The sequence below is a fragment of the Engraulis encrasicolus genome, chromosome 13, assembly GCF_034702125.1.
Source record: "Engraulis encrasicolus isolate BLACKSEA-1 chromosome 13, IST_EnEncr_1.0, whole genome shotgun sequence".
Lineage (NCBI taxonomy): Eukaryota > Metazoa > Chordata > Actinopteri > Clupeiformes > Engraulidae > Engraulis > Engraulis encrasicolus.
The window spans coordinates 24,774,577-24,787,076 of NC_085869.1; the positions used below are offsets into that span (position 1 = coordinate 24,774,577).

The 12,500-nt window shown below is 45.6% G+C and overlaps 1 protein-coding gene across 1 annotated transcript in view; it reads right to left on the minus strand.

Annotated features, from left to right (window-relative positions):
- Positions 1-12,500, minus strand: part of thsd7ba (thrombospondin, type I, domain containing 7Ba) — a 206,551-nt gene that overhangs the window by 136,835 nt on the left and 57,216 nt on the right. The window contains exons 4-6 of the mRNA XM_063213542.1: positions 11,965-12,213; positions 8,088-8,257; positions 3,846-4,001 (exon numbers count right to left, since the gene is read on the minus strand). Coding sequence (XP_063069612.1) covers positions 3,846-4,001; positions 8,088-8,257; positions 11,965-12,213 — 575 coding nt within the window. The remainder of the gene's footprint in view (positions 1-3,845; positions 4,002-8,087; positions 8,258-11,964; positions 12,214-12,500) is intronic.

Here is a 12,500-nt window from a genome sequence, read left to right on the forward strand (position 1 = left end):
TTTCCAACTAGGCCTCGCAGAGAGAGGCAGAGCCTGCTACCCTTGGAGAGTTCCGTAGGATGTCCTCCCAGACAGCACGCCGAGACCAGGGATCAATCACCAGAGCCCAGCCAGATCCCAGCCAAATCCCCTCCGATGACATCCCCCCCCCCCCGCACCAAAACCATGAAGGAGGCCAAGAGAGAGAAGAAGAGGAGAGAGAAAAAAAGAAAAACAATTTGGTTGGGGACATGTCCCCATGGATATTAAAAACCCAAAAGCTCAGAGGCTATATCAGAATTATTCAAGGGAGGAGGAGGAGAGAGACAGTGCGCCCGGATTCTTCGTGTGTGTGTGTGTGTGTGTGTGTGTGTGTGTGTGTGTGTGTGTGTGTGTGTGTGTGTGTGTGTGTGTGTGTGTGTGTGTGTGTGTGTGTGTGTGTGTGTGTGTGTGTGTGTGTGTGTGTGTGTGTGTTTGTTTGTTTGTGTTTGTGTTTGTTTGTATTTGTCTCTGTGTGAGCGGCGTGTGTGTGTGTGTGTGTGTGAGAGCGTGTGTGTGTGCGTGCGTGCATGCGTGCCTGCATGCTTGGGTGCGTGCGTGTGTGTGTGTGCGCGTGTGTGTGTGTATGTGTTCATAGATGTGCGTGTGTGTGTGTGCGTGTGCGTGTGTGTGTGTGTATGATTTGGGTGGAGTGGAGAGTGGAGAGTGGAGGTTGGAGGTGTGTAGGAGGTGGTGCCGCTGGCAGCCTTTGACACCCTTTACCCCTTTACTCTCCTCTTTTGCATTAATGTTGAGATAAATTCAGCACTCTGCTTAGCAGCTCCTCCGAGACTCACTCCCCCAGACCTCGCTCACCGCACCGCACGGCATCGCACCACACTGGCAAGCCCAGCGCTCCTCTTCCACACTACAAGCCCAGCAGGAGGAAGAGCAAGGAGAGGAGAGGAGAGGAGAGAAGAGGAGAGGAGAGGAGAGGAGAGGAGAGGAGAGAAGAGGAGGAGAGGAGAGGAGAGGAGAAGAGAAGAGAGGAGAGAAGAGAAGAGAGGAGAGAAGAGGAGAGAAAAGTAGACGATAGGAGAAGAGAAGCGAGAGGGGAGGAGAAGAGAGGAGAGGAGAGGAGAGGAGAGGGGAGGAGAGGAGAGGAGAGGAGAGGACAGGAGGCGAATGGAGGAGAGGAGAAGAGAGGAGAGGAGAGGAGAGGAAAGGAGAGGAGCAGGGAGACAGAACGAGCCTGCCAGAGATTTCAATTTACAATGCACTGTGAAACACAATATGAGGAAATAAACAAATACTCTAGCCTGACCACCAGTGTTATTCATGAAAAAAAGCGGAAAAAAATGCTCCACCTTAAAAAAAAAAGAGAAAGGGAAAGCTTGCCTGTGTACTTCTGACAGTGCACCCTTGGCGAGGAAAGGCTAGTGTGTGGGATGGTACTCGCCTCTGATGTTTATTAACTCACAGAGGGCAGGCTACAGAGCAGCAGCGCCCCTCCGCCCTCTCTCTCTCTCTCTAGCCTTAGCTCTTTCGCTCCCTCCATCCTTTGCTTGTTGTATGTAGCCTCCGCTCGATCTCTCTATCTCTCTCTCTCGTTCTCTCTGTGCTTTCTTCTTTATTCCTCTCCTTCCATTTCATTCTGCTTTCTCTTTCATTCTCTCCTTGCCCTCCCTCTCTCTCTCTCTCTCTCTCTCTCCCTCGTTCGCACAAACTGCATTTCCTTCTCTTCTCCCTTCCCATCTTCTTCTAATTCTTCTTCTCTTCTCTCGCTCTCTCCGTCTCCCTCCCCCTCTTCTTCTATCTCTCTGCCTCTTCTTTTCTTTCCTCTTCCTTGCTTTGGGCTGCTACACCTCAGGGATGGATATTAAAACCAGCGTATCATGAGCAGGATTTGCTAAACGGCTTTAACATGTGCAAAACCAATAGCGCCTCACTTCTGATAGGGCATCCTTCGCATACCGAAAGGCACTTCAAGTGTTTAGCAATGGAAGAGGAAAGGGAAAAAAAAAATGATCAAAGTTTTTTTTCCCCTCTCTTCCCCATTTCTCCACAGAGTTCCCCATGGAATATATGATACAACAAATATTAAAGGAACGCTTTTGGGATTTTGTTTGGCAGACATGAGCTGGTTTTGCAAACTCCCAAACAGCCAAATAGATTCCACACCCACTTCCTCTTTGGTGTTGCTGCCAAGGCACAAGTAAAGGGGGATGGATGCCTTGTTGGCACGGGTGAATGATTGACAGCCACTTCTCAGGCCTAACTGCCGTCTGCAGTACAACAACTTTACCTCAGGCTCTTTCATCCCTACCATCTTTGAGTATAATGCCATATTAGCTACTATTGGGATGAAAGACATTGTCTTTTTTTTGGACAAAGTAGGCCTATCAATGAGGCTATGTCTCGTCTTTTTTTAACCAAATATCAATAAGGCTTCAAATCAGTAATTGACTACATCTTTACCATCTTGGAATATGTCATATTAACCACTACGATGAAAGAGACTTCATTTTCATATTCATATCAGTAACTGGCTACATTTCTACCATCTTGGAATATAATGCCATATTAAACACAATTAGGATGAAAGGCATTTTGTCCCCCCCCCCCCCCCCCAAAATATCAATAAGGCTTTATATCAGTAATTGTCCATGTGGAATTAGAAGACAGAATAGAGCACCAGATGTTCCAAGTCAGCCAGCTCTAGTCTACCTCTGCATACAACATGGCCGATTTCACTAATTACCTCCTGGATCTGCTCGATGAGTTCTACTAATTAAAATCTGCTGACGTATTGAACGCCTGCAAATAACTTGTGCTTGGTGCTGCTATGCTGTTACTGTAATGCCTGTACTACCTCCCCGGAAAGCCAACTGAGGACCGAGGGACAAAGGGGTCAGTTGTCCCAGGCCCAGGGAGAGAAGGGATCCAGAGCAGGTTACACTGTATGCATTGGGTGGGGTGGGGGCCCTTTTTGATAGCTTTGGCCTAGGCCCAGGCAAAGCTGTCAGCGGCCCTGCGGTCTGCTATACTGCTTCACACCCAATTCATTGAGCGACCCTGGAGAAGAAAAAAAACTCCATCCCCAGTGCTTGTCATGTCACCTAGCAGCAGTAGTAGTCATGTTCTCGGATGCATTATGGAGCAACTCGTGTCAGTTTCAGCTGCTGTGGGTCAGCGCACTGCACTCTGTGCTGTCTTGTGATTACCGGGCACGGCGCGCTGTCATCACCCCGACACGGAGGCGATGTTTCCCCCGTGAAGGGAGAGGGAGAGAGAGAGGCACACACAACAGCCGGCCAATCAGCTTCCATTAGAGAGACCCCGTTGTCTGGGGTGGGTGACCCCTTCACATCACAACACAACAGCCCCAGCTTCCTCCTCCTCCTTCATTATGCCCTAGCCTGGCCACATCCTGGGAGCAGTACTGTGGCTTTCAGAGTGCAACCAGTGCCACCGCCAAGCCATTAACGGCATGGCCAGAGCCAGTGTTAGCTACAGAATGTACTGGAGGAGTGGACCAACTGGCAAGTCAACACACCAATTTCTCTTTCTTTCTTTCCAGCTTGGCATTCTTTTGCTTCTTTCTAGCTTTGAGTTCTTTCTTTCTTTCTCGCTTGCTTGCTTTCTTTCCTTCTTTCGGTCCAGCTTTGAGATTGTACTTTCTTATTTTCTACCAGTCTTTCTTTCTTTCTTTCTTTCTGCCTTTCTTTCTTTCCTTTTAAACATGGTTTCTTTACACACTGTGTATACAGTACTTGTTTTTCCTCTTTCTTCCTTTTCCTCTTTCTTTCTTTCTTTCTTTCTTTCTTTCTTTCTTTCTTTCTTTCTTTCTTTCTTTCTTTCTTTCTTTTTCTCTGCCCACACCGTACCTTTGCGTCCCTGTGGCTCCAGGCAGTTGTCGTGTATGCAGGCTCCCCAGGACGCCCATGCGGAGAGGGAGCAGTGCTTGGGGCAGGGGATGGAGCAGGGCTGCACGGCCGCCGGCGTCTCGCCAGCACACAACTTCCTGTTCACCGGCCGCGACCCTACAGGGCAGACACAACAAGAGGGATGGAGGAGGAGAGGAGAGGAGAGGAGAGGAGAGAGAGAGAGAGAGAGAGAGAGAGAGAGAGAGAGAGAGAGAGAGGGAGAGGAGAGGGGTGTGTGACACAACAAGAAGGATGGAGGAGGAGAGGAGAGAGAGAGAGAGAGAGAGAGAGAGAGACAGACAGAGAGAGAGAGAGAGAGAGAGAGAGAGGGAGAGGAGAGAGAGAGAGAGAGAGAGAGACAGACAGAGAGAGAGAGAGAGAGAGAGAGAGAGGGAGAGGGGGGGTGTGACACAACAAGAAGGATGGAGGAGGAGAGAGAGAGATAGAGAGAGAGAGAGAGAGAGAGAGGAGAGGGGGTGTGACACAACAAGAACGATGAAGGAGGAGAGAACACGAGAGAGAGAGAGAGCAAGAGAGGCAGAGAGAGAGAGGCAGAGAGAGCAAAAGAGAGTGAAGAGAGAAAGAGACGGAGGGAGAGAGGAGAAAGAAACGAAGACAAACGTCAGTCTGAGGATAGCAGTCACCAGTGGGCTCTCCTACAACAGTCAGGCAGGGTGAGAGCATACTATAAAGCCAATCAATGGAGGAGAGAGGGGGGAGGTCACGTCATCAGGGGAGTAATTGGAAACACACACTCCGGGCTGATGCTCCAGCGCAGCCTCCCCAACGCCGGGGCTTTATTAAGAGAAATATTTTCATTTAAATGAGCTTGTTTCACATCATTGAGCAACAGATTTTCATTTAAATGTAAGCCAGGAGAGAAATGCATTAAAAGTCCATTGTGCATCATGTCTAACAAAGGGCAATTTGGAGGATTTTTATCTCTGTTTAAAAAAAAAAAGAAAAATAAAAGGCTAAAATGGCTGAAAGACATTAAGGGGGAGACAAACGTGTACAATTAGGCTTTTATTTTCCCTCGTTCACTCCATTTGTGTGGGGTTTCAGTGTTATGGCATACACACACACACACACACACACAGTTGAGGAAAAATTAAATAAAAAAGAAACGCTTAGTGGCAAAAAAGCAATTTCCCCCCGGTGTATTACAAAAAAGGGGAGAGGGGGGGGGGCAGAGAGGAGGAGGAGAAGAAGAGGAGAAGAAGAGGAGAGGTGGGTGTTCGCCAAACTGTGACTGTAATCCATTTGCATTAGCTCAAGCTGCGTGGGGTCATGTACAAACCAAACAGCTCTTCTGATTTACATTGATCTATACAACCCCCCCCCCCCCCCCCCCCCCCCCCCCCCCCCCCCCCCCCCCCCCCCCCCCCCCCCCCCCCCCCCCCCCCCCCCCCCCCCCAAAAAAAAACAACCACTCACTGGGAAAAGACACCCCTCTTCATTGCTATTCTGTGACTCGACTTGAGGCTTGTTTGCACACTGGTCAAATAATAGCCCTAATCTCCCATCCCCTTTCTAGTTGTTGTTTGGGGAATGGTTTTTCTCTTACTTTCATTTTCTCTTTTTTCTTTCTTTCTTTCTTTCTTTCTTTCTTTCTTTCTTTCTTTCTTTCTTTCTTTCTTTCTTTCTTTCTTTCTTTCTTTCTTTCTTTCTTTCTTTCTTTCTTTCTTTCTTCACGCTGTGCTTTCTGTAATTTGAAAAGAGTTGTCTGTGGGACAGTGCTGCAGACTCACAGCTTGGGTCTCAGTAGGCAGGGGGGCCAAGCGGTGATATCGGCAGGCTGTCAACATGAAATAAATGACAAGTGATGTTGGTTTAACATGACAGTCATTAAGGTCACTTTGTGGAGTGCGCCTTCTGCTGTGCGTTAAAGGGTCGAAAAAAATATTACCTTGAACTGAACTGAACTGCACTGTACGACTTCGCTCTTCTGTAACATCAATAATGTTAACAGGTAGCGGTGATGCAACAGTCAATACGCTCTCTTCTTAGTCAATTGGCTTGTTGGGAAGGATGCGAGATCATTGAAGAATACATTTCCATTTACTGCCTGTCTAGTAGTCAGCCAATGGAAACACAAACAGTTCCCATACACCACAAATCGAGATTAGTGTGCTTGTTAAAGGAGGAGGCTTTCACCGATCTGTGTAGACGTATGACCTCAACTCGTCCAACACCATTTGGATGAACAAATAGGGCAGTCATGGATGAGCGGTTAGGGCGTCAGACTTGCATCCCAGAGGTTGCGGGTTCGACTCCCGACCCGCCAGGTTGGTGGGGGGAGTAATCAACCAGTGCTCTCCCCCATCCTCCTCCATGACTGAGGTACCCTGAGCATGGTACCGTCCCACAGTCCCACTGAGGGCTGCCCCCTTGCACGGGTGAGGCATAAATGCAATTTTGTTGTGTGCAGTGTTCACTTGTGTGCTGTGGAGTGCTGTGTCACAATGACAATGGGAGTTGGAGTTTCCCAATGGGCTTTCACGGCTTTCAAGAGCAGGGATGGTAAGCCAGAGCATCTTATTGAACATCAGTACCTTAGCTCACAAATATTTTTTGACAGGAAAGAGGAGTGGAAATTCCTTGATACTCTCCAAAACCATGGAGAGGAGATCCTTCACAAAAATGTGAACAGTGACGTGAAAAAAGGCCGCAACTAGGCCGTGGGGGGGCGTCTTCATCAGAGTCTGCACTAGTAGTAGTTTTATATAAGTCTCATAGAAATAATACACTGTATTAGCTCTATGTGTGTAAGTCTAATGTCGAATCGTTAGTCTAATGCACTAGTAGTAGTCTAATGTAAGTCTAATGTCAAAACGTTAGTCTAATGCACTAGTAGTAGTCTTATGCAAGTCTAATGTCAAAACGTTAGTGTAATGCACTAGCAGTAGTCTAATGCAAGTCTAATGTCAAAACGTTCGTCTAATGGACTAGTAGTAGTCTTATGCAAGTCTAATGTCAAAACGTTAGTCTAATGGACTAGTAGTAGTCTTATGCAAGTGAAAGCGAAAGTGAAAGCCCATTGGGAAACTCCAACTCCCATAGTCATTGTGACACAGCACTCCACAGCACACAAGTGAACACTGCATACTGCACACAACGAAATTGCATTTTATGCCTCACCCGTGCAAGGGGGCAGCCCTCAGTGGCGCCCCATGGGGAGCAGTGCGGTGGGACGGTACCATGCTCAGGGTACCTCAGTCATGGAGGAGGATGGGGGAGAGCACTTGTTGATTACTCCCCCCACCAACCTGGCGGGTCGGGAGTCGAACCGGCAACCTCTGGGATGCAAGTCTGACGCCCTAACCGCTCACCCATGACTGCCCTTGTCTAATGGGCAAAGTCTAATGTCAAAACGTTAGTCTAATGCTCTAGTAGTAGTCTTATGCAAGTCTAATGTCAAAACGTTAGTCTAATGCTCTAGTAGTAGTCTTATGCAAGTCTAATGTCAAAACGTTAGTCTAATGGACTAGTAGTAGTCTTATGCAAGTCTAATGTCAAATCGTTAGTGTAATGCTCTAGTAGTGGTCCTCTTACCCACTTTCCTGTGCATTAGACTAACGTTTCAACAAAGCGTCTTCATCAGAGTCTGCACTAGTAGTAGTTTTATTATATAAGTCTCACAGAAATAATACACTGTATTAGTTCTATGTGTGTAAGTCTAATGTTGAATCGTTAGTCTAATGCACTAGTAGTAGTCTAATGTAAGTCTAATGTCAAAACGTTAGTCTAATGCACTAGCAGTAGTCTTATGCAAGTCTAATGTCAAAACGTTAGTCTAATGCACTAGCAGTAGTCTTATGCAAGTCTAATGTCAAAACGTTAGTCTAATGCACTAGTAGTAGTCTTATGCAAGTCTAATGTCGTATCGTTAGTCTAATGCACTAGTAGTAGTCTTATGCAAGTCTAATGTCGTATCGTTAGTCTAATGCTGTAGTAGTGGTCCTCTTACTCTCTTTCCTGTACATTAGACTAACGTTTCGACAAAGCGTCTTCATCAGAGTCCAGGACGCTAGTCTAATGCACTAGTAGTAGTCTTATGCAAGTCTAATGTCAAAACGTTAGTCTAATGCTCTAGTAGTGGTCTTATGCAAGTCTAATGTCAAAATGTTAGTCTAATGCTCTAGTAGTGGTCTTATGCAAGTCTAATGTCAAAACATTAGTGTAATGCTCTAGTAGTGTTACCCTCTCTCCTGTGCAGTGTGAGGGGGTCCTCTGGGACCTGGATGCAGTACGTCTCCCTGGTCTGGATGCCTCCTCCACAGAGGGAGCTGACGTTGTTAAGGCGTCGGTCCTGCTGGCTCAGGAGAGGGGACACTCGACAGTCTCCCCAGTCAGTGCTCTTCCAGACGTACCTGTGTGTACAAAGTGCACTGTCAGACTGTGTGTGTGTGTGTGTCTGTGTGTGTGTGTGTGTGTGTGTGTGTGGGGGGGGGGGTTGCTGTGTGTGTGTGTGTGTGTGTGTGTGTGTGTGTGTGTGTGTGTGTGTGTGTGTGTGTGTGTGTGTGTGTGTGTGTGTGTGTGTGTGTGTGTGTGTGTGTGTGTGCTTATGTATAAACATGAGTGTGTGCTTGTGCATGTGTGTGTGTGTGTGTTTGTGTGTGTTGTGTGTTTGTGTGTGTGTGTGTGTAAGAATGAGGTGTGCATGTACTTGTGCGTGTGTACATGCGTGTGTACATGGGTACATGCGTGTGTGCGTGCATGCTGGTGTGTGTGTGTGTGTGTGTGTGTGTGTGTGTGTGTGTGTGTGTGTGTGTGTGTGTGTGTGTGTGTGTGTGTGTGTGTGTATGCGCATGTGGACCAGGAGGGCCAAGCACAGTATGACTAGGGCAACTCTTTTTACGGTTTGCAACGCAAGTGCTGCAAGGTTTGGATATAAGGTAGAATAAAGAGGCCCAAGCCATCGTTAGCAACAAAAGCTACCCACTAATGAAAACACATTGACTATGAGGAATGGCGAGATGCAGGGAGCAATAAAAAGGGAGATTTCCATAGAAAAAAAAACAGCCCGCAGTAATTCATCAAATACGAAACTTTATTAATTACTTTTTCTCTAATCACGGAAATGTGTAGATGCATATAATATCACTTTATCACATTAATAGCTCATCACCACACTTTAAAACAACATTGAGACATCTTACTGTGTGCGGTGTGCGGTGTGTATGTGTGTGTGTGTGTGTGTGTGTGTGTGTGTGTGTGTGTGTGTGTGTGTGTGTGTGTGTGTGTGTGTGTGTGTGTGTGTGTGTGTGTGTGTGTATGTGTGTGTGCACGCACTCCCTTTGCACACATCATTTCAAACGTTGTACTTGAATAATATCTGTGAAAAATACTGACACTTTTTTAAAAAGAACCTTTAAAACCCCCTATAGGTCTATTGAGCGGTTGAATCAGAAAAGTACACTTTGCATCAGATTAAAATGTCTCTTTGGGGGTTTCAGTGTAAGTTTTGAAGATGTACAACTAGCACACTGCCAATACAAACAAAACCATATGTCAGTACAAACAACAAGTTGGGATACAAACAGATTAAAAATTAATTGAATCCGTAAACGTAATCCCAGATGAGGAAACGTGTTGCCTTTTTGTTTTTTCCTTGTTGTTCCAATTCATTGAGAGAAATGGAATCTTTTTTTAAAAAAACCTGTCATTCATGTTTTACATATTTATGTGTGCGTGTTTATCTATTTACTTTACGTACAGTCAGCATCCATGTTTATCCAAGGCTGTTAAGTATTTATAGCTATAGCATGAGCTCTGAATGATTGATAAAGGTCTGAAAAAAATATGACTGTTTGTCCTATATACATAAATATGCTCAATATTCATCAAGTATTGCAATGATGTAGCACGAGCTCTGATGGTTTGAAGGAATGTATAGCCATTTAAATGAAAGCTTCATTTGGTTAGCGTCAATGAGTGTGATTGTGATGACAGACGGTATACAAGTTTTACAATGCAATGTAATAGTTAAGTTGTAAGACAAGATTGACTTTTTATATAAGTGTTTTTTATGTTTTGATTCACACTGTAAATCAAGATATATTACGATAGGTATTATGATGGCTTTAATGTTGTACACAATCAGGGTGCTCACATTACAACCACACTGTCATAGTTGGGGCAGGCCAACATTAAACTAATATTAATGCTTAACAAACTCATTTTGATATTAAAGATGTGATACATTTTGCCCCAATAAGAAAGGAAAGTAATAGCCTGCCATTTTTTTTATCAGTTGGATACTGGTAGCAATGGCATCTACTGCTATCTGGAAGTTTTCCACTCCAAACTTCCCCAATGCTTCTGCAACACACTTCTAACATGGTTGAGGACTGATGGGGATCTGACACGAGGATTTGACACCCCATTTCCCACAGCCCAAATCAAAAGATGACTGGGCCCGGCCGTCTTTGCAGCCCGGTCAACCTGCCTGCCTCATCTAATGCTTGGGCAGCAATGAAAAATGAAGGCTACGCATCAGTGGTCTGATTGGTTCTACAGTGCAGCGTTTCCCAACCTTTTTTTGTCTTGTGTACCCTATAGGGGTGGGAATTGGCAAAGATATCACGATACAATACACATCGCAATACACGTGCTGCGGTATAATACTCTCACAATGCATTGCGATACATGTATTATTATTAGGTTTGGAAGTTACATTTGTTTTGGCGGATGCTTGGGCGAAACTATTCAAACAATGTTTTAACTTAACTTCATTTTTTAAACAATAGATTTTGTCAAAAATCGATGAAGTACATGTGTATTGTGTAAAATAGCATCCCGATACTATAACGAGTTTTTTGCACACCCCTAGCGTACCTCCCTAACCCTTTTTGAGATTCCATTAGTATCCCCAAACTCGTGCACTATGCTGCCTCCTCTATCCCAGTATGATCTTATTCCATACATTTACTATCATCACATCTTCCAACATACCCCCTGCAGTGTGCTCACGTAACATTAGTGCTACATGTAGGCCTATCCCTCGTTAAGAGTCAGTGCAGCAATAAAGTGCAGTGCAGTGCAGTGTAAAAAGTCATCCCTGGATCATACCACTGAGAACTTCCTCCATGTCCATGGACTCTTAGGCTGGCTGTGTCACCAAGCTTGTAAACTTGCTTGGTCTGGCAAACAACTAAGTATGACCGCGGGTGACCAAAACATGTGTGACCACTGTTGGGAATCTGACATGGGGATTTTGACATTCCATTTCCCACCACCTAAACCAGAAGATGGCTGGACCCGTCTTTACTGACTGGCCAACTCATCTAATGCTTGTGCACCACTGAAAAATGAAGGCTACGCATCAGTGATCTGATTGGTTGGAGAAACAACGTGAAAGACATAGTGTTAGTTCAATTCTGAGAATAGTATATGGTCCCAATCATTTCGAATGTTAATTCGAACAAAGAGTGTTGAACAGAATCTGAGCCATAATTGGCTTCACAGTGTAAATTAAACACTCAGAGAGTTGAATTTAACACTAAAATAGAATAGGACCATAGGTTCACAGAATAGTGTTGAATTAACACTGAATAATAGATTTTTTTGTGTGTGGAGCTTTTATGACTTCATTTGATAGAACAGTGTGAGATGGGACAGGAAGCGAGCGGGAAAGACATAAAGAGATGGGGGAAGATCGTGAAATGACCCTGGGCCAGAAATGAACCAGGGTCCCCGGCGTAATAGTACAATGCCTTAGCCGGTTGAATCATGGCCAAGGCCAACATTTCATTTCTTTTTTCACTCTGTAGTGTGCAGTAGTGTACAAAGGCACTTGTACGTAGTTGGCCATGGTTCCTGCCTCTAAGAACTTCCACTCTGCCCATGGGACTCTTGCTAGAATATGGCCAGGCTGAGAACTAAGGACAGTTGCACTGGATGAAAATCCAAGCCGAAAAAAAACAGTCTTTTTTATATTATGAAATGCTATGTCAGTAAAAAAAAATCATTGCTGAAGTAAATTCCCTGAGAGGTAAACACATTTTGTGAGTCAACTTAAGATACCCTCAGCTAAAACAACAACCGGTGTACAACAAAAAAAACTATGTCAAAGTACCTGGGACAATGGGGAAGTAAATCCCCAATGATGTTACAGGCCTCTTTCTCCTCCAGGGCGGCGCACTCCTTCCCCCCGCCGATGGGGGCCTGGATCCGGCTGCGGGTTCTGAACCGGTAGCCGGGGGACAGGTCCGACGCCCGGCAGGTTTTGGAGCAGGCACTCCACGGGGACCACTCCGAAGTCTGGCAGTCTTTGGGCATAATGCATGACTGCAGCGTCCCTGGGCTGTTGTCTTGTGTACAAAGGCTGTAGGGAAGAGGGGGGTGGGGGGTGGGGGGAGGGCAACATCAGTGCAAACAGCCTTGCAAAAGCACACACACAACATACACCATTTCTTTGATAAGGCAGATTTTTTTCCCCCTTTTTTTTCTTCTCCAAAGCTAGACAAAGTGTTGGCTGCCTGTATGTGTGCAGCTTCAAGATTATGGGGCTTGCAGATAAAAGGGGAAAGTAGAGTGGGAATTGTGGTGGAACTCCATTTGGACTTTCTGGTTCATTGGAATGGCTTCCAAAAACTCACGACTCGCACATAA